The sequence below is a fragment of the Vicia villosa genome, linkage group LG3 (assembly GCF_029867415.1).
Source record: "Vicia villosa cultivar HV-30 ecotype Madison, WI linkage group LG3, Vvil1.0, whole genome shotgun sequence".
Lineage (NCBI taxonomy): Eukaryota > Viridiplantae > Streptophyta > Magnoliopsida > Fabales > Fabaceae > Vicia > Vicia villosa.
In genome coordinates this window covers 47,656,095-47,678,991 of record NC_081182.1, presented here as the reverse complement: position 1 = coordinate 47,678,991, position 22,897 = coordinate 47,656,095, and the positions used below count along the sequence as shown (strand labels likewise).

At 30.8% G+C, this 22,897-nt stretch overlaps 1 protein-coding gene and 1 pseudogene across 2 annotated transcripts; both read right to left on the bottom strand.

Moving 5' to 3' along the window:
- On the bottom strand, window positions 1–709 carry LOC131655642 (uncharacterized; annotated as a pseudogene).
- A 7,029-nt stretch (window positions 710–7,738) lies between these two features.
- On the bottom strand, window positions 7,739–16,560 carry LOC131661306 (histone-lysine N-methyltransferase ATX5-like). Of its 2 annotated transcripts, none has more exons than XM_058930806.1 (24): window positions 16,106–16,560; window positions 14,994–15,964; window positions 14,827–14,882; window positions 14,509–14,731; window positions 14,282–14,383; window positions 14,015–14,083; window positions 13,840–13,908; window positions 13,644–13,735; window positions 13,336–13,428; window positions 13,026–13,161; window positions 12,087–12,189; window positions 11,888–11,987; window positions 11,629–11,753; window positions 10,915–11,060; window positions 10,532–10,636; window positions 10,119–10,183; window positions 9,707–9,914; window positions 9,289–9,375; window positions 9,107–9,163; window positions 8,934–9,023; window positions 8,641–8,727; window positions 8,463–8,537; window positions 8,280–8,380; window positions 7,739–8,196 (listed from the first exon to the last, which is right to left on the bottom strand). In XM_058930806.1, the coding sequence occupies exons 2-24, from the start codon at window positions 15,867–15,869 to the stop codon at window positions 8,106–8,108; spliced, it is 3,156 nt and encodes a 1,051-aa protein (XP_058786789.1). In that variant the 5' UTR covers window positions 15,870–15,964; window positions 16,106–16,560; the 3' UTR covers window positions 7,739–8,105. The 2 variants fall into 2 exon arrangements, with proteins under 2 accessions (XP_058786789.1, XP_058786788.1); XM_058930805.1 differs by having other exon boundaries at window positions 14,994–15,875.
- Between the last annotated feature and the right edge of the window lie 6,337 nt (window positions 16,561–22,897).

The following is a 22,897-nucleotide window of genomic DNA, read 5'->3' as shown; positions in this document are numbered from 1 at the left end:
TTAGTATATTATGGTGAAGTATATTCAATAATAATGAAACTTGCATATAACATTATTCATCAACCCTAACTATTTTTGCTTTTAGCACTGTAATGTAACAGATTAAAATGCAAATAATCTGTGGTTTAAAACTGAGTGTGATTGTGATCAACAGGATAGCTTTATAGTGAAGCTTGACATGCAATAAAGAACAAAGCATCTTGAACTTGAGCCTGATGCTATCCATGATTTCTTGCACCTGCAAATCTTCAGGGTCCATTAGAGGGTACTTTTGGATCAAGTCTTGCATCTGAGAAATAGCATTTTTGGCCCGGGAAGAGAACACGATGGGATCAATCTGGATGGCAGATGTCCAGATGTGGATACATCCGCTGTAGAAGCTGAGTTCTTCACCAATCTCAAAACCGATCTTAAGCCCAACCTGCTTTCCCTCCTCCTTGCCGGCAACAAGGCCGTCATTGTAGCCTTTGTCGTACCCTTCTTTCAAATGAGTCTCCTCCAAATTTACTGAAGAATCAAATGGGTCATCCATCGTCATTCAATAGGTAATGCATAACCTGAGTAAGGCCGCCAAGGAGCTTTTCACTGTGATTGATAACCTCTTGGTTGTACCACTACGATAAGGTCTCTGAACACTTGGACAAGATAAAGCCCACGGATTCCTGAGGAAATCCGGCGCGGTGGTTTGGCGGCGGCGGATAATGTTTCTAGAGCTTGCGAGTTTGGTTAACTAAAGAAAGGGGAATGAAAATTTATTTTATTTATTTTCTTAAAAATATAATAAAAATGTGAATAACAAAAACAAAATATGGTTTTTCGCCACCACATTAAAATTGTGATTTTTTGGTCGTTGTACATTAAAGTTCTTAATTTTATTATTAAAATAATACAACTCTTATATTTTATCAATCTTATCAAATCTCTCTCCATTCTCTATTTTTTTTTCTTTCATCACTTTCTCACTTCTTTCTTTCACAAAAAAAATAAATTATTATTGATATATTTTCTTTTATATACGAAAAATGATATTTATGATCGAAATATTTTTTAGTAAAAAATGATATACGGAAAAAGTTTACTCAAAAAATCTATTATTGATTTAAATATTTTTATATACGAAAATTTAATATTGATCCAATTTTTTTTTGTAAATGATACCTAAATAAAAATAATATTTGTATACGGAAAAAATCTATTATTTACGAAAAATGGTATTTACGATCCAGATATTTTTTATTCAAAAATGATATACAGGAAAAAATCTACTATTGATCTAAATATTTTTATATACGAAATTTACTATTGATCCAAATATTTTTGTAAATGATACCTAAACAAAATGAAGTTTATATACGGGAAAAAAACTATTATTGATCTAAATATTTTTATATACGAAAAATATTATTTATGATCCAAATACTTTTTATTCAAAAATGGAATAGGCCAAAAAAATCTATTATTGATCTAAATATTTTTATATACGAAAATTTGATACTGATCTTAATATTTTTGTAAATGACACCTAAACAAAAATAATATTTGTATATGGAAAAAATCTATTATTTATAAAAAATGGTATTTATGATCAAAATATTTTTATTCCAAAATGATATACGAGAAAATAATCTACTATTGATCCAAATATTTTTATATACGAAATTTACTATTAATCCAAATATTTTTGTAATTGCTACCTAAAGAAAAATGAAGTCTGTATACGGGAAAAAAATCTATTATTGACCTAAATATTTTTATATACGAGAAATGATATTTATGATCAAATATTTTTGATCCAAAAATGGTATACGGAAAAAAATATATTATTGATCTAAATATTTTAATATACGAAAATTTAATATTGATCCAAATATTTTTGTAAATGATACCTAAACAAAAATAATATTTGTATACGGAAAAAATCTATTATTTACGAAAAATTGTATTTATGACCCAAATATTTTTTATTCAAAAATGATATACGGGAAATAAATTTATTATTGATCTAAATATTTTTATATACGAAATTTACTATAAATCCAAATATTTTTGTAAATGATACCTAAACAAATTTGCGTAACTGAACAGAATCCGTGCGTATGCACGAGTTTGTTACTAGTTATTTATTAAAATCAGTGTTTTAAAAATCGGACCGGTCATTTTTCAAAAAAAAAAAATCGGACCGGTCATCAAACCGATGAGGGTACTGGATAGGGGTGGAAATAGGCTAGGCTTTATAACGCCCGGGTCTGACCTACGATAAACTTGAAAGGCCTGCGTCTGGCCTGTAGCCTATAATAGGCTCTCTTTTTTGGCTTGACCTGGTCTGAAAGCCTATTTTTTATTATGGTTTTCAATTAATCCATATTATTTAAGAAACCTTATAAGTCATCATATATATGCATATATAGGCCGACCTATTTAGCCTTTGTTCTAATATACGTGCATATATAGGTTTGCCTATTTAGACTTTTTTCTAATAGCCATGCAAGTATAGGCCGATTTATTTAGCCTATTTCTAATATACATGAAAATATAGGTCAACCTATAAGGCTTGATAGACTTTTTTAATAGCCTAAATCTGACCTATTTTATTAAATAGGCTTTTAAAAAAACCTAAGTCTGACCTTTTTGTTAAATAAGCGTGACCTGACCTTATATAGGCTCGGCCATAGGCACCTGTAGGCCGACCTAACCTATTCACAATAAAAGTTGAAGTATCAAAACACTTAATTTTGAAAATGAATGAATATAATGATAATTGCAATGGAAGAGGTGAAATGTAATTTGAAATTTCATGTATTTATATGAGCATAACACCTTTATGAATCATGGTGAATTCATGAAAAAATATCATGAACAAATGCCATGTTAAAATAAAAAGGATTCATGAAAAGGTGTTAAAAAATTGCCGTTTTTCTTTTCCAAATCCGTACATGACTTTTTAAGTCGGTTCAAACGATTACCTGACTTAACAATTTCACAACAATTTTCAATTTCAAAATTCAAATCTAAAGACACTGTTCCAAAACGTTGTAAATTGTGGCGGTTTTTGTTCTGTTACGGCAGCTAAAAACGCCAAAATTGAACAAAAACTGCATGTTTGAAAAATGTAAAATATTTAAAGAATTGTCTAAACATTTGAACCAACCTTATGCAATATCTATTGATTTATCCAAATAAATATATTATATTTGAAAGTGATTTAACTTGGTTCAAACATGAAAAATAATATATTTGAAAGTGATTTAAAATGGTTCAAACATGTAAAATAAATTTTACAATACATGATAAAAAAAATAAGCATTTTACGCATTTGAGTCAAATATTTTTGTGCATGATAATTTGAGAACTTTAACATAAATGACTTATTCATATAAGTGAATTATGAAAAATATTGAGCACTAATTTATCAATATGAATTGCATGCTTATACCTCAATAAATCAAGATCAATGCTAGTCTTCAAAATATAATGCTTTAATTCTTTGATGCTAGCTTTTACACGTGATGAATCTTGAGTACTTGATTTGATTAAATGCACTTGAGACTTTTTTCATACTTTTGCCATGATCATTTGATTATTACTTTGTCTTCATCAAAACAAAATAGACGGAGAGTCTTGACTTCACATAACCAATGGCTAAAGATGTTGAGAAAGCTAAATTACACTCCAACAGCTAAGCTTCATTTTCTTTTTCCATCTCTTTGAAGGGGAATTTCCTTTTCTTACCCTATCCAAATCTACTTTCAGCTCCTTCAGAACATCCTGCAAGTAAATATTGAAGTAGCTCCAATTATGTGGTCATGGCAAACAAAAGCCAAAACTTTTTTAATTTAAACATATTGATTAAGAAATATCATTCAGTCTAGGTTAACAATTTTATATTATTCAAATCACTTAAAGTTCATCAATTTTCTCATTTAGCTTTGTCATTTGTGCACTGAGATTTTGAAACACTTTGTTGATGATTACAGATGTGTTGTGAATTGCAACAAAATTCAACGTCAATTTGTGAGGAAAAGAATAGTAGAAACCAAAGTAAATGGTCTACAATAATATAACAGAATAAGATGAGAAAATGACAAAAGTTTATTTATCCAATTTGATCAAACAACCTATTCTAGGGGAGAGAGCAACTCTCCAATTCACTATACAGATGAGTTACAAGAAAATAGCCTTAGCAGTTCCCAACGAACAAACCATATTTTCTACATTTCCCAACCTCACTAACTCTCAATATAAGAATCACTCAAATCCAAGATGTTTAGTAGTATTTTCCAATCTCCTTAGATAACTCCAAAGGTTTCTCAAAAACCTTTGCCATTCTAAGTTTTTCCTTGAAATTCCTTAAACTCTTATTTCTCCCTTTTTCTCTAAGGCTCTAAAATTATCACACTACAATAACAGAAGAGATACATATTTATAATATCCAAAATCCAACAAATTGCAAAACATATCTCCTTAACTGTGAGAATAAAAGATATTATTATAATCTTATAATATCTCTCAAATATTATAAATATCTTATAATATCTCTTAGACTATTATAAATATATATCTTATAATATCATTTAGAATATTATAAATATATATCTTATAAAAGATTTTAGAATATTATAAATATAAAACTTATAATATCTTTTAAAATATTATAAATATCTTATAATATTTTTATATTTTAATTTATATGATCTCTAAATTAATATAAAATATTCTAACACTAATGAATGGATCAATAAACTGAACCCACCGAACCTAATACTCGTAAATCGTTTGGACCAAATCATTTTTCGGCTTTCTGATTTTTTAGTAATTTTGGAACATGTTTTATTTCTCTTTATCAACAAAGATTTCAAGGCATACTTCAACAATCTCCACCTTGACTTTGAACCGTGTTGATGTCAATTTAACCATTAACAACCATGCTGCTCTATACTAGATTGAAACTCTAATCAATAACCTTGATCAAATTCAAACAGCCCTTGAATCTTGATCTCACCACTTGCATCCACCTATTTCCAATTACCCTTTTCTGCCTAGGTAATTTAACAAGCTCACAGGTATGATTTTTCAACCATCCTTGACTCCACCTATTTTCAAATGTCTCCCTGAAGGTTTTTCTTTTTGTATTTTGTTGTCCTTCAGCCACATTCAAAACATAATATATAAGGCAAGAATAACCGTCCATTTGAGTGCTACAATAACCCTCCTTACCTTATCACGAGTCAAATGATAATCAGAGATCTCTGTAACCGTTCCCTCACTAATGCTAGCATCCATAGTAGGAAACTCCATCTCAAACTATGTTTTCTCCATTATAGATTTTGATATGTTTCTCCCTTGGTTTTCACTATTCTCCCTCTGAAGAAATTCCCTATCAATCAAGTAAGTTGTTTTAACCTCAACCCTTCCCAAAAAACTCAATAACAACTCAGCAGTAACATGCATTTTCCCCTTAATTTCTGCAAAATTCATTATACTTCTTTGAAACTTTCTCAAGGCCTTCATAACGCCTTAAACACAAATCCCATAATTCTTCTTTGCCATGAAAGCCTCCACTAGTTAACGATGAATGAATAACAACATTTGAACCTTCTAAAATATATAGACAACATATTTTAGACCCTTTAGCAATAATCAATTCATCACGCGAAATCTTTAACACTCCATGTTCAACTCTAGTACAATAGCCTAGATCATCAAACATACTTATAGATAAAAAAATTCGCTTGAGTTCTGGAACATACCTCACCTTGTCAATAAGAAGTTCACGATCATCAAACATTTAAATCTGACCGTACTAATACCATGAATCTTACATGCCTTATTATCACCAAGGCGAACTACTCTACCTTGCACAATCTTCAAAGTTTCAATGTATCATTCCTAACTTATGGACTTTATAGAAATGTTGTGTTTTGTGAAATTTGATACTATTATTAAATGTTATGACATATCATTGAATTTTATTTGACATTATATGATGTGTCTCATCCAATCTAAATTTTAAAAAATTGCGCAATTGTATTGAATTGTGTCACATATTTTTTAGAATTAAAATTTTTTATCAAAAAGTTCTTTTTTATTTTATATACAACCTGCAAATTCAATCCAATCTAATCCAACTCGTAAATGATTGAGTTGGTTCGGGTCAGTTTTGATAATGAAATTGCAGGTTGGAGAATAAGCCTAACCCATTAAAATTTGTACGGGTGGGATAACGGGTTAGGCCAAACCCGATCCAAGCCAATCCATATACGCACTTATTCACAACTTCGTGAGAAAAGTATGTCGTGATCGAGATTTTTAGCCATTGTGGTTGCAACTCGTATTAGTTGTGGGTTCAATAACATATTAGAGAGAAGGTGGAAACGTTGAGGACATGTTCCATGTACGACCCCAAATGATTTGAATAGATCTAGAACAAAAAGTGATGATGATAATAATAAAGAGCAATTGTTGTATATTTGTTTTCGGTGGTGGGGGTGTTTCTGCAAATACTCTACCGATCAAGTTAGTAGACGTTATCAATGCAACGCTTAAAGTTTAGAATAATGTGTATTTGAGTCTAAACTCTTCGTTGGACTTTATAATGGAAGTTAAGAGTTTACAATCTTTACAATTTTTTCAAAAGACAAATGTTAGAAAATACTTTAGATTTTGTCATCTGACGGTTCTCGGTGGCATTCAACTCTGATCACATATGCATTCAACTCTCGGTGGAAAATACTATATATATATATATATATATATATATATATATATATATATATATATATATATATATATATATATATATATATATATATATATACTCCCTCTGGTCTCATTTATAAGCAAAAATTTAATTTTTAGATTCATTAAACAATCAATGTATTTAGTCTATTATTAGACTAAATACATTCATTGTTGAATGAATCTAAAAATTAAATGTTTGCTTATAATTGAGACCGGAGGGAGTATATATATATATATATATATATATATATATATATATATATATATATATATATATATATATATATATATATATATGGGAAACTAAGGAGAATGATAGAGAATAGGGGAATACAAATAGACGGAAATTAAATTGTTCGAGCAAAGTGAAATAGATCTCATCCATGACTACCTCAAAAAACATGACATGAGCTTGGAAAGGGAAGAGGGACGATTATGGGCTATGTCAGCCATCCAAACCAAGCAGGTAAAATACCCTTGTAGAATTCATTTTTAGTTCTTAAAATATTATAGAATTCATTTTTTACAAACAAATATTTGCTCGATCTCCCCAAGTAATGATGAAATTTAGGATTATGCAATTTGGTTGAGTCGAATTAAAGCTTTGACAATATAAGGATATTGTCTTATTTCATTTTCAGCCGATTTTTTTTTACATGGTGCAGTCTAGCGTACACTATCCAAACAGTTAGATACCGTAACGGCTTTAACTCTGCACTTCACAGTGTGTGATTGGAAGCCTTTTTCTATGAAAATGCACAAAAATGAATCTCTCGTTTTTTGTTGTTGTTTGTTTTAACTTTAAAAACAAACTATTTTGTACCCCGCATATAAATCTATGTAGAAAATCTTTTCAAGATATTTTATGGGACACTAACTTTTGTACATATTTATTAAAAAATTGTTGAGGTCATTAAATTTAATACGTATACTCAGCTTTTAGTCAAATTCTTTTATAAGAATTTTCCAAGACATGTAAATTGTTTAACATGATAAGAACATCTCAAACTATACATTTGGGGAAGAAATTGGTTAACATTAAATTTAGGTAAATAAAATTAATATCTGGCTGATACATTTACAGAGATACCAAGAGCCAAATGCTGCTAAATCTTAATAACTTTTATTAGACCCTCAATGAATGTCCAAAGGAAATCCAAAGGGAAAATAAAAACACACAAAATATATGCTTGTTTTCTTTTTTTCTTTTTTCTTTTCTGTCTCTAGTTTTGGTTTGATAAAAACTACAGCTTTGGTGTAACTGTGAGATTCTCCCTGTAGAAGGGGTGGGTTAGTGCTTGCTCCTCAAGGAGAAGATACAATATTTGTTGTCCTATCATCTTCATTTCATTTTGTATAATCTTTTCCTAATTCATGAATTTCCTGCAACTCGAAGCTTTACACATGCAGGGGACTTTAAATTCATCTGGCTCGTCAGGATCAAATAAGTAGTCATAACTGCACATAACAAAATAACATCAATTACATTATCGAAATGAAACTGCGCACAATCACAAGCACAGAGAGAATGATGTGTATACGTTAACTCGTCACCAAAAGATACGTTGGTTTTAGCAATGAGTACAATCCGGCTCTCATCATCTCCCACACTCATGATCCTTGCATAGCAATTTGGCATACACTACATGAACCAAACAATTGGTAAGACCGCTACATAGTTTTGCGGGTTTATAAAAATATATTCAAGTTTTAGGTTGACTCACAGAATGGTTGATTAGTCGAGCTATATTCCCTTTATTAGTGGCATCTACCACCACTTCTTCGCTTATCTTAAACAGCTGCAAAAATAAGAGGGTGAAGCATTTTAGTATGATAACATGTGATTATGACTAAAGAGATGACTGTGATACTTTCATATGTAAAGATAGAGAAATAACTCACGTAGCAGTCTTTCCCTTCTGCTCTATAGCGTGCCTCCCTCAAATCAGCAATGCTGCGTCTTACTTGTTCCCCGCGATATTCAAGAACCTGCTCAGAATTAAATCAAGCTCATTATTGTTGTATAAAAATGTGGTGATATGATTCACTGGGAAATCTAGAAATACAACCGATAGAGAACATCGATTTCACGAGTCATCTATGTTACGCTGGATATGATTGATCAACAATTCAACACACAGTTGCATGTCGTGTGTCTTTGTAATGTTAAAGGTATTTGTGCATGAAATCCATACCATTTCTCCTTCTTGAATATTTCTACGTGCAAAGAGGCCCCATCCATGTATGCCAGATCTACCAAAGCAAACCCGTTCATTTTCGGTTCTCTGAAATCATACCATTGTACCGACAAAAAGTCAGAAAAAATAAACCACCAAAACCAAATAATGTAACCAAGAAAAAGAAGCACCTGTAAGTGGTAAAGTCGTTCTCTGAAAGAAGAGAAAGCTGGAGGCTCCTTCACTGTCTGTTTGAGGGTAAATGGTATGAAAACGTGAGGAGGAAAATAAAAGAGAAGGCAGTTTAAATCTTAAAATCAATCTAAAAGAATTAGTAATGTCTGATATAATTTCAAGAAGATAGAATGTTTACTCTGTATGCATTTAAACTCTGTATCGCATCCGAAGGGTGGTGGCAGTGACCCCTCGCCTGATGAAAAACTGCTTCATCAGAAGCTCTCTATAAAGAAATGAAGAAAATTTAGAGGAACCAATGAATAACTAGCTACACGATGAACACAGAAACAAAGGAACCAGTGCGAGTAGCAGCAGACACATGGTGAGGTAGCATTACCAGTTAGCAAAATAATCAGGTTTGTTTCTTACCCACTATAAAATAAAAAAGACATTTAATAATTTAGAGATCTTTAAGAAAAACAAATGCTAATTTTTATGAAAAAAGGTGTAACAAACACACGCTTAATAGCTCTTTTACAAATACAATCGATGCTGCATTATTTATGTTTTATTTTACAAACATTCACCACCATGAGCAATTTTCTTTAATGTACCTTTCTGGTATGATTTGTTCTTTTAAAGATACGACACCGAGCAGCAGAGAATGGGTCATGCTCAGTGATATCAATAGGAGTCTCTTCTTGCTTTATTCTGTTAGATGAGATTAACCTTGATCCAGTTTTTTTCTTTTGAAGAAGGCTTTTGGTTGAAATGACCCCGAGAGGGGTTTGCAAAATCAAAACATTGTCAGGATTTGGAGCTCTGCAAGAAATAACTGATATTACTAAAGATGAAAGGCTGATCATATGATTGAGCTTAAAGTGACTTGCATATAAACTTATAAATGTGCAATTACTAAAAGAGAAGTACTGAGCAAAAAGCAAACACTGCGTAGAGGCAATGATAGAAACGGACAAAGGATGAAAAGTCATCTCTCTTTTTTTGTTATAATTGTTGATTCCATACCTGTGGTAAGCACAATATGAAACCATTTTTGTTATTGTCTTCCCGTTTTTCTTCGAACAATGCAACTGCATTTAGAAAGGAGAAATTTTAATTAAATATTGGCAACTGCGCAAGGATGAAACGTTCAATAACACAACAACCAAGTCTCATTCCCCTGGTGGAGTTGTTAATTTTTTATAGGATGAAAATGGTGTTTTTTCCAAATTTTCTTTAAGCCCCAGTGGGGAATGAGTGTACTAATGATGATGACCAGTGAGTATTCATAATCAGTAATCAAACTGTATTGTTATTGAAAACAATGCTTAAAAAAAATAGGGAAATAAATTGAAAATCATCATTAAACTTTGGTAATAAAGAAAAAGTCCAAATTAGAAGATACCGAGCAAGCCAATTTAATTCAATAGAAACCTTACCTCCATTCGGTAACCAGCCCTTGATGCACACATGGCATGGAAATAAGTGGAGCATTTGCAGCATTGTGTACAGGAACCGTGAATTTGCTTGCAAATAACACAAATCTGAAATTCAAATAGGGAAGACCTTAGATTGCATTTATTAGATTGAATCAAGAGACGTTTAAATGATTAAGATGTCAAGAAAATCAGGAGTCTAGCTCATTTTTTGCATCCCACAGTCAACAGACAGAATAATAAAATCTGATAGATACTTTTCATCTTTATGATATGTAGTGTGAATGAACAATTCTAACAGCGAAGAAATATGCAAAGAATGAAATCACTTCCACTATTGACCAACACTACTTTCCAGGAGGAATTTTTATTAGTCAATAGCTTACCTTCACAAAAGAATTTGATGGAATACTAAGAATGCCCAAAGCAGGTTCCATTTTCTCATCACTAGCAAACGAGACTTCAGGTCGAAACCAAGCACAGGTGACATGAACCCACAATGTGTCAATATCGGTTGGCTTTAGAGCACCACCTGGGAGTTCAAAAATATTTTTGAAAAAGGTGGACAGCAATGCAAGAAAGATTACACTTAGAGAAGATCAAAATAATTTCATTGTAAAAAAAGGGGCAAAAAGTTCTCATCCAAGAATTGAAAACTGATTTAGAGCCTGTTTGTTTAAGATTATTTTATGAAAAAAACACTTTGTAAAATAATAATCATTTTTTGAGTTTCTATTTGCTTGTTTCAGCTTTTGGAAATTATTGGAACCTGAAAAAATTTCTGAAATCTTCTGACTATAATGAAAATATATTTTTTACTTTTGATGAGAGTAGTAGATGAAAGAATTAAGAGTTATTTTCATGATTAAAAAACACTTTTGCTTTACATGAAATTTTCTATAAAATAATTACTACGATATTATTTACTTAAAAAAAAAACCTTTTTAAATAACAATTGTACAAGATTTAAAGAATTCAGACAAGACAGTTTCAAAAAATAGAACTCACAAAGAAAAGGTGAGTGTCTCTATATCAATCCAAACAAATAAAAAGATGATGACACTATATACCATGTGTTTGAAATATTGTGTAAGACAAACCTTTTACAGGACAAAGACAACACTCCCGCTTGATTTTAGGTGTCTCGCAGGTCTTACAGACCCAAGATGTAAAGTCTTTAACATTTAATACTCCATAGCATTCTTGGTGAACAGCTATTTGACATCTACAAAATATGTAACGCATTTTTGTATTTATTGAAATGAAATTCATCATACATATTAGTGCTTCATAGCTCAAGCTAGCATATGAAGAAAAAAAGGATGGTGTTATCTAGAAATGATGGAGATGCTGTACTACCTGTTGCAAATGATGATTTTATTGTAGTCCCAGTCTTCAACCCATCTACAAACAGCACAACGCTCTGTAGTCCACTTAGCATAAACAGGTTCATACCTCTCTGTCAGAGAGAAAAATTGTAGTAACACTATCACTATGAGAACATGTGGCAAATATAGCATATAGCAATGTTGTAAAAAAGGAAGGGGGGAAAGGGTACCTTTCAAGAAGGTAAGCAACTTCTGCTTCCTTTCTTTTAAAGAAGGTTTTTTAGGTTTGACAGAAACTAGAGAATTAGCATGAACTTCGGCAACCTGCAGCATCTGAGTATTCAAAAAGCATCATATTAGCAATATCATTGAGTTTGAAAAGGTCAGTATTATTCGCATTTTGTTACTGAAAAATACAAAATTAAAAAATAGTATATTGATCCAGATGGGAAAAAACTATAATGAAATCTAAAGTCTAATACTTAAGATGGAGAAATTTTTTAAAGATGGAGAAATTTTTTATTAATAATTATAATTATAATTAAAATAATATGCAGGATACAATATTCCACTTATACTCCTTCCGGACTCAATTATAAGCAAACAAAGATCTAAATTTGGTGGACTCAATTAATATAAGCAAATGTTGACTAATTTATCCATAATTAAAGTTATTATTATTCAAAATACAACCTTAAATTAAGTGATTAATATTGTGAAAAGACTGACCATTATAAATAGGGGCAGGTTAGTAAATGTATTTCCTTTTTTACATAAATAAATATATATATATATATATATATATATATATATATATATATATATATATATATATATATATATATATATATATATATATATATATATATATATATATATATATATATATATATATATATATATATTCTTGACCACCATCTTTAAAAAGTGTGAAAACAAGTATTTTCACTTATAAATGAGACCATAGTAGGCCCATAAGCACATTAAATGCATACTGAATAATACAAATCCTTTTAAATTTGGTACAATTGATTGATAGTACAATTCTAATGACTTTGGTTCTTGAACAATTTTAATAAAATAAAATAATCAACATATTAGTGTATTTTCAACACAAAATAGTGGGAAATACTATGCATCGAAATTATATAAGAGCCATATAGACAAACCCATTGTTCCAAAGGTAGCCTAGAGTCTTTCACAGTAATACTTGTTTTCCAATTTCTTAATTTGGAACCTGTGTGCCGTTCCCATTCGCTAAGAGCTTGCTTTTCTGTCCCACAAAAACCACACTTGCACACAACTCTGAAGAAGAATATGTATCAGCCACAATAAAAATTTAAAGAGATCAATTCCCAATATATAAGTAATTAAAAACAATGGTTGTTGGGCAGGGACATCTGAGAAAGTAATTTAAATGATAAGCCACATTAGGAAATTATGTATGTATACAAGCCTTTTGAAGAAGTTTGTACTTACAAGTGTAGGCTTGGAAAATATATGCCTTGCACACCATTGCAGAGAACAGTGACCTTATTTGAAGGCACAAGCTGCCCATTGTTTCGGTTTGATCTGCACAAAAGCCTCCAACATTGTTAGAAACATACAAATTATATGTACATGAAAAATGACATCTTTTTAGGTAACACCTAACTAAATATTCTAAATTTTGCATGAACTTGAATCACAACAGACGATGAACTTCACAAGAATTTGACATGAAATCATAAGCATAAGTTGCAGAACCAGGGTTAGGGAAGACCGAGAAAGAAATATAATAGACTCGCCTGACTTTTGTCTTCGATTTTTCTGAATCAGATAACTCAAAGTCAAACTTGCCTCTACATGTGGGGCAGTAATAATCGGTGCTTTCAAGATCCTTCAAAGAAACCAAATATTCAAATCAATAAAACGCCAAATGTCACTTTATGAACTTTTAATAAAGAGAAGCTACAAAATTGTAATATTAAGTAATGGATAAACCTTGAAATGGTTTCTAGAAATCTGGTCACATTCAGCATGCACCCACACTTTACATCCATCACAGCGCACCTGATTCCAAGGGAACACCTCAAAAGGTAAAAAAAATTAATACTACAATGCAAAATTTAGCAGAAAAAAATAGCCTTAATTAGTTAATGAAATTTAGCCAACTCACCCAGCTTCCACTATCCGAATGATTCCAAACTTTCTTGCATATGCCACAGTAATGTTTTGATTTCGTTAACTGCCAAAACTAAATGACTTCAGAGACTACAAGATATGCAATTTTCAAAACAAATACAATTTTTTCTTAACTGCTAAGAATAAATGACTTGAAAGGCTACAAAATAGAGTTTTGAAACAGACACTGAACTTCAATTATAATGTTTCCATTGCAGACTTAAATATAGGTAGTTAGAAGAAAAAGACAAGATATACTAACCCTTGCACATGTCTTACATAGGAGTTGACCATTAGGAGTCAAACCATTAGTTTTCTTTGACATCTTGTAAGAAAGTGTCAATCCACACGCTTCACATAAATCCTGCATATAAAATTACAAATTTCAATTAATGAACCATCAAACAAGACTAGACTTCAACAACATTCAAAACTTTTTGGAGCAGTAGTTACATAATAAAAACTATAAATAAAGATGAAGCAGATTACCTGGTTCAGAAAATGCTTTCCTGCTCTTCCATACTGGTTTGAACCACAGATCTCCCGGAAGGAGGATTTCAGAACAGTATCATCATAAACAGTAGCACAAGCTGCTGCATTTATATCATTTATCAACTTCTCTGTAAAGCCTTGGTCAGCCAAAAATGCCTCCTCTATTGCCATTTGGAAGTCAGAGGGACTATAGTTACTCAACTCAGGCTGCTCTTGAAACCTAAATCAAACACCATCATCAAGCCTAGTAAACACAATTTCCCCCAAAAAGTAAATCAATGAAAACAAGAGAGACAATAACCAACAACTCCACACCTGTCAACATAATCCATAAATGGAAAGATCATGCCATGCTTCACCCATGCATAGTCCTGTTCAAATAATCAAACCACAATAAATTTCCTAAATAGCAAATAAGCTCTATATAGTAGTAAATTAGTAAATATTCCATATTCAAATATCTTATATCATGCATTACATACCCTTTGATTTTCATTTCCAGCATTGCCAAGAAACATGACACATGCAGCATCAGCTATAAAAGACCTTAGGACCAATTCAGGTGCTTGTTTCGTAGGATCAATAACAACAGCTGGCCAAAGAGGTTCCTTCCTCCCAGCTTTGGCCCACACTATATCACAGGCATAAAAATCTTCTGGCCCATATAACCCATCTTTCTTCTCTTCATTACTCTCCTTCAAACCAACTATTTCATCACCACCCATCCCCAAATCATCTTCATCATCATCCAAAGCTGAATCCTTCCTTCTACCAAAACTCTTACGCCTCCCGCTCACGGTAAAATCTTCGTCCTCACACAATGCCGAATACTTGCGCTGCTTATAACAAATTTTCCCACTGTTACGCCCTTTCCTAACATTGTTATTGCAAGGTTTGGTTACTACCATGTCCTTCTTGCATTCAAATTCACCTTCAACTTCACAATCACGAGAGGCGGTTCTCCCATCTTTCTTCCAATTATCAATAACAGAGTCATTAAAACGAGAAGGAAGAACCTGAACTCGCCCTCTCGAAGTTCGAACCAGCGGCGGTCGCTGAACCTGACTTTTCTTCACTGGAACCATCTCCTCCTTCGACTTCGACTCAACCTCACCGGGGGAGCACGGAACTTGAGTGCACCACGACCTCTCGGATACACCAGCACTCAACAAACCGTGAAAACTCGCCGGAATTAAACCAGCAGCAACATCACCTAAAAGATTCAAAGGATAATAATAACCGCTCGTTTTCCTCTTCTTAGAAGCATAAGAGCAGTCTTCATCTTCTCCAACCGAGTCACCGAGTCTGCACCGTTTCAAACGCGGCATTTGAGATTTCAACTCCCGCTTGATAATCATTCCTCTCTTCAAAATTGAAGCAAAAGTCGGTTAAAATCAAAGCTTAGAAAACTCGAGAAAGAAAATTGAAGTCCGAAGTTGAGAAGTGATAAACCCTAATCGCGAATTGAGTTATGAAAAAACAGAGCAATCGAAGAAACGAGAAACAAGTTAGAGTTAGAAGAAAAAAAAGGAGGAGAAGAGAGAAAGGAGTTGGAAGAAAGAGTTGAATTGAAAAAAAGAGAATGTCAGAAAACCTGATGGAGAAGATCGAATGAGCAGAGAAATGAAGAAATAGGGATCTGTTCTTCGGGTAAACACACTCTCTCTCTCTAACTGCTTCGGAAAAGAGACAGAGAGAAGTTTACAAGACAAAAAACCGTAGTAAACATTGTTTTTATATCGGGATTTTTTTTTTTTAAGAGATTATTTTGTATTTTTAAGAAAAGTGTATGAAATTTTTTAGTGAGAGAAAGGAAGAGGGAAGAAGGAAGCGGGAGAGAGAGAGAGAGAAAGAGAGTTGAGTTTGTGTGCTTATTATTACGTGGTTGTGTGGGGTAAGGCTAACTTGCGCATAGTGTGTAAATTGTTGTTTTGAAGACGTGAGGGAGCTTTGGTTGGTGATGATGGCATTCTGGTTCGACAACGTGGGCCGGGTTTATTTTTATGTTAGTGTTTTTTTGTTGTTGTAAGCTCCATTGCTATGGTTGTGGACATGCTTGCGTTAAAGTTATACTAGTAAGGTGATAAAAAAGTTCCAAGAATATTGGAGCTATGCATAATATATGTGTCTTTTTATGTGGGAAACATGTTTTTATTTTCTCTATATAAGTTTTGAGGTCTGTGGGGATTTTCATTTTGGAAACAGAATGTTTAATTTTGTTGGAAAGAAGAGGACGTGAAAACAGTGTGAAAGTTGACTTGTCCCAAACAAACAGTGAAATACTGAATATTTCTGAAAATCCCGATGTGTGTTTTTTTTTTTTAATATGGGAGTTATTTCACTTGTATTTATAGTATGCATTGCAAAGTTAATACGACTAACAAAAGACTACTGCTATAATTTTAATTTATTGAACAGAAAATGATTAATGAAATTAAAAACATATAAAAGTGGGGAGGTGCGAGAAGACAAAATGAAAGGGGATGATGATCTGTTGACCATGTGACGTCGGTGATCTGATATGAGAGTAACTTTACTCAAAGCTGAAAACTTGCATTGCATATTTTGCTTAAAACTCCATTGATATAGACGTGAGCAAATTACTAAGATGGTTCATAATACTTCAAGATTCTTCATCTCAACGTGCCACCTATTCTATAGGGTTTGACAACCTTATTCAAGTTGGCAACGCACAAGCGACTGTGAACGAATACGCAGGATTACTTGACCATTAGGTACACAATGATTTTGTCATGTCAAAATCTTCTACTCAATTACACTACTTGTCCTTCGTAACAAAAATAAACATATTTAATTTTCTCTATTTAATGCAAAATAAAATTATATTTTCTCAAGTAAATTTTAATTTTTTATATTTATTAGATAATTAATTAGATAATTAATGTATCTAACTTATATATAATATAAATATATTATTTATTCGATGAATTAAAAAGTCAAAATTTACTTATAAAAGATAATGGAGGGAGTATATATAGGGTCATGACACCTTAAATAACTCTTTACCGCATTTTTGTATAAAAAAATCACTGTCAAATGATTTTCGAAAATCATTTGATATGTCAACAAAGTGCATAAAAACGAATGTCTTACAAAACTTTAACTAAACTATTAATTTTGATTCTTCTCTTGAACAAATCAAATGATTTTTAATTGATGTTAAAATTTATAGACATGATTTACATGATAATAATTTTTAATCTAACGATGAATTTCGTTATAGAGATATGCAGTAAAGAGTTATTAGAGGTGTCATATTACTAAGTTTGACACTTTGGTATCATTTGACACCATAGTGACAAACTTAATATTATGACAACCCCGATAATATTTTGCTGCATATCCATTCATTGTTGGAATGAGACTTATTAACATATAGATCATATCTATAAAATTTAACATCAATAAAAAATCATTTAATATGTTAAAAGATATGGATAAAAATGAACTTTTTTGATAAAATTTTATAAGACATTACTTTTTATGCACATCATTAGCAAATTAAATGATTTTTCGATTAGTATTAAATTTTACAGATATGATTTAAATGATAGCAGCTTTCAATCCAACAGTTGATTTTGTTTTACGGACATCGGAGGTGTCATGATATTAAATAGATGAGGCCTAGGTTATCCCTTGTAAAATTGAAGGTAGTTTACCCTAAACGACATATACCAATAAAATTTGACCACATAAAGTAAAATTTTAAAATCACATTTTAACCTAAAACTTTAAGATATTGGGTCTATGTGTCTCTTCCCACTTATAAAGTGTTCAACATTTTCTTTTTCATCCATTATAAAAATCATTACTCACAATTGACATACCAACATCTTACTACTGAAAGATCAAGTCATACATTATTTCCATGATTTAGTTTTGATTCTTTAAAGTTTTGGATTAATATGTGATTTTAAAATTTTATTTTATGTGGAAAAATTTTATTGATACATGTCATTAAAGGTAAATTACCCCTGACTTTACAAGAGGTGGTCAATAATTTACTTAGTTTCATTTGATTATATATATATATATATATATATATATATATATATATATATATATATATATATATATATATATATATATTGAAATTTTTAGTTCAGCCAATATATCTCTCTCTCCCGGTGCTAGTCGAGATGGTGAAACTAGAGGTGCAGGAATGACCTTAACCAACAAGGAGCCGAGTTCTTGCTTGTGTGTTATAACCGTGCAGGATCCCGAAGTAGAGTACCTCGCTCGGCCCTAAGTGGACGTTGGTAGCCCAACGTAACGGTTAAGAGGCAGTCCTAGGGTTGCATGGAGGTTACGAAAGTGATGATGGAGCCGTTATAGAATATGGTTGGTGTCAATTATGGTGATAGTAGACGTTATCTCAAGCATTTAAATATGAGAGACGAAAAGGCGACTCATTATGGCCAAAGAATAGAGACACTAGCTATATAAAGGACACCAAAGCAAGTAGAAAGGTATCTGAAAAACAGAGGACAAAATATGCAGATAACAAACACATTTCCTAACATTTGCGACCTCGTCTGACTAACACTAGGGAGGTTACGCAAAAGGTGATTTTAGCAAGAACATTTGACGTCCACCATTGGACCTTGGTAAAACTGTCTCATACCGCACAAAAATCATCAACAAATCATTAATCCCATAGTAGCTATATGGCTGGTTCATCTCTCAGCAGGAGTGAACCTCACTTTCTGTCAAACATGGCACAGATACTAACAATTGTTGAAGCTCTACGGTAGCAGAATGAGTCACTACAGGAAAGCGTTCATACACTGCAACAAACTTAGAGCCAACAAAAGGTGGAAGCGGAAGAGGAGCTTCTAGATCCCAGTCGCTTATGAAAGTGATCTGGGGCGATCAAGTTCTAGAAAACTTCAAACCACCATCCTTGGCATCTTTCGATGGCAAGATTGATCCTCATGAGCACATGATAACAATCAACAATCAAATGGAAATCGTCGGGGCCTCTGATTCCCTAAAATGCAAGCTCATGGTGGGAACATTCAAGGAGGTGGCTCTGTGTTGGCATATAGCTTTCTCAAGTTCTCAGTCATTGGTTACCAAGATCTGACTTGGAAAATAATTTACACTATCAGTGCACCATCCCTTTTCTCTATATATAATATCAAACATATTATTTATTAGTATTTTTTTATAATATTATTAAAAATGTAATTTATTATTTGGATATTCAAAAATTGTTTTAAATTAAACTGTATGAAAATGAACAGAAATTGATTGAATTTTTGAATCAATCGAACAAAAACAAACCGAATTGCAAATAGGTTTACTTTTGAATTGAACTAGTAACAAACTTGCGCATACGCACGGGTTCTGGTTTGGTACGCGCATTTGTTTACATAATATATTTATTTTAAATAGAAGGTTAAAAATGAAAAAAATATTTAAATCAATAACAGATTTTTTCGTATATAAATATTATTTAGATCAATAATAGTTTTTTTTCGTATACGTTATTTGAATAAAAAAAATTGGATCATAAATACTATTTTTCATATATAAAAATATTTAGATCATTAATAGATTTTTCTCATATACAAATAAAATTTGTGTTTAGATATCATTTACAAAATTATCTGAATCAATTGTAAATTTCGTATATAAAATATTTAGATCAATAATAGTTTTTTTTTCCGTATACCCTTTTTGAATAAAATTTTTTTTGATCATAAATATCATTTTCGTATATAAAAATATTTAGATGATTAATAGATTTTTCTCATATACAAATATTATTTATGTTTAGGTATCGTTTACATTAAAATATTTAGATCAATAATAGTTTTTTTTCCCGTATACCTTTTTTGAATAAAATTTTTTTGGATCATAAATATCATTTTTCGTATATAAAAATATTTAGATCAATAATAGATTTTTCCCGTATATAAATATTATTTTTGTTTAGGTATAATTTAAAAAAAAAACTTAATCAATAGAATTTGACTATAAATAATAATAGTATGTTACATCAATAAGGGACATATATTATTCCTGTAAAATGACATATATTTGCAAAATGACATCAATAACAAATAATTTTTCTAATATTTAATTGTGCAAATATTATTTTAATTGTATAAACTTCATTAATGACATATATTAATACAATAATATTTTGAATAATATAAATTAAAGTTAATGATAAGGGACACACATTTTTGTATTTTATCCAATAACACACATTTTCAAGTATATTTTTAAATTTATTTTAATTGAAATATTTTTTTAAATTAAAATTATTATTAGTTTCTTAAAAAATATTGTATCTTAAAATAAAAATTATTTCAAATTATATTTCTTCGTTATTAATATTCAATTACTAATGTTAATTTTTAAAAATTAAATACTATTTTAAATATAAATTAATAATTATTTAAAATGATCATAATAATATTTTTATTAAAAAATAATTTATTGGAATATTTTGATTAATAATTTATTAAAAATAATAATAATAAAATAATAAACAATGAAAAGTGAAAAAGTGATAAGTGAAAAGTGAATTAAAAAGTGAGTTAAAAAAAACCAACAAAATGACATTTTTTTTACCCCCAAATTATTAATTTACACTAAGTTAACAAAAAGATGTTTTTGTAGTTTTCAGAACAACAACTTTATCTTATATTATATATAGAGTTTTACCTTAAAAACAATTCAAAACACACGGCGAACATCCTTCTAACTAATATTCTAACTAATAGGCCCAATATTTAAAAAGAGTACCAGAGGAAAGATAAGAAAGACCACCAAAAAAAAAAGTGTTGAGCTAGCTGCGGATGTAAATTGGCAGTGACATAGTATAAGAGTGGGAAGTAGATAGTTATATACTTAGATAGTGATATACTTCATCCGTCCCAAAGTATAAGAAAAAAAACAAAAATCATATTTATTAAATAAAAAATAAAAACACAATAATTTAGATAATGATTTTAAAAAGAATTATAATTGATGGTTGATTATAGAAAAAGTGAGGAAAATAACTTACATGTAATTTATATTTAATTCCATTTGAAAATATGAGATTTAATTTTTTTCTCTTATATGAAATGTAATTTATATTTTTCTTGCTGAAGTTGTCTCACCTTTAATTCAATAAAGTCTCTCTTATCTACCCCATTTATTTTTCTGATATATGTTTTCCTATTAGTATCAGTATCAATTAATTTTACATCTTTATAATCAATATGACGAATCCTAGGGGTGCTCGCGGTGCGGTTTGGGCGGTTTTAACGGAAAAAATCATCCGAATCGCAAGAGAAAAAATAGTGCGGTTTGATTTGGTTCGGTTGGCTTTTAAGAAAAATCCGAACCAAACCAAACCAAACTAATGCGGTTTGGTTCGGTTCGGTTGGTTCGGTTTTTTCAAATATTTTATTGAGCCATACATACACATATAGATGATAACATAATTTTGTATTTATACATTCATACTCTATCAAATAACAACAAAACTCGTCATATTTTGACAACAATTTTCCATTTAATATGTAAAAATTAAATTAGACAAAAGTGGAATATTAAATATAAAATAATTGCATAAAATAATATAAAAATTATTATAACGAAACAGAAAAATAGAAGAGACGAAAGATTAGTGAAAGTGAAAAAGAAAAAAAGTGTTGAGATTAGAAAAGAAGATATGCTATAAAAACGAAACTGAAATACGGAACATTTACATAAAAATGAGAAGGTGAAAAAGAAAGAATATAAGAGAGTAGAGATTATAGAAGAAGAGGGAAGATGTATGTGGCAAAGAAGGTGCGATAATGTTATTAGAGATTTTAGAAGATCGGGACTGAAATTATATGTGTAAGGATGAGAAAATTGTTCGTAATCATAATGCTAATGTATAATAAGTTTAAGTTTGGGTTGGATGTGGGTCAGTAAAATTTAGGTTGTAACATAGTGCGGTTTGATTAGGTTTGATTCGGTTTACAAAATACAAACCGCAAACCGAGCCGAACCGTGCGGTTTTGTAAAAACTGACCCAAACTAATCCGAACCAAATGCGATTTTTTGCGGTTTCGGTTTGATTTGGTTTGCGGTTTTCTATTGGATTGGTTTGGTTTTGATCACCCCTAACGACTCCTAACGTTGACTCCAACATAAGCTTTATCAGTTTGTTGTTTTACATATAAATGATTTTAACGAAGAGAAAATTATATAAATGTTATGTGCTCTAACAATAATCTAATTTCATAACCAGTCTATCTATTTCTTTATCTCCTAACCACTGAATTCCTCTTCTGTTTATTTCAAACTCCAAATAAGGAGAAAAATATATTCCCTTTCACCCTTTCCATCCAGTTTCCACTCTGAAACATAAGAC

Coding starts and splice junctions, on each gene's coding strand:
- LOC131661306 (XM_058930806.1), bottom strand. CDS start 15,869: ATGATTATCAAGCGGGAGTTGAAATCTCAAATGCCGCGTTTGAAACGG. Junction 14,883..14,993: donor CTGGAAATGAAAATCAAAGG/GTATGTAATGCA, acceptor TTATTTGAACAG/GACTATGCATGGGTGAAGCA. Junction 12,190..13,025: donor GGCTACCTTTGGAACAATGG/GTTTGTCTATAT, acceptor TTGAATACTCAG/ATGCTGCAGGTTGCCGAAGT.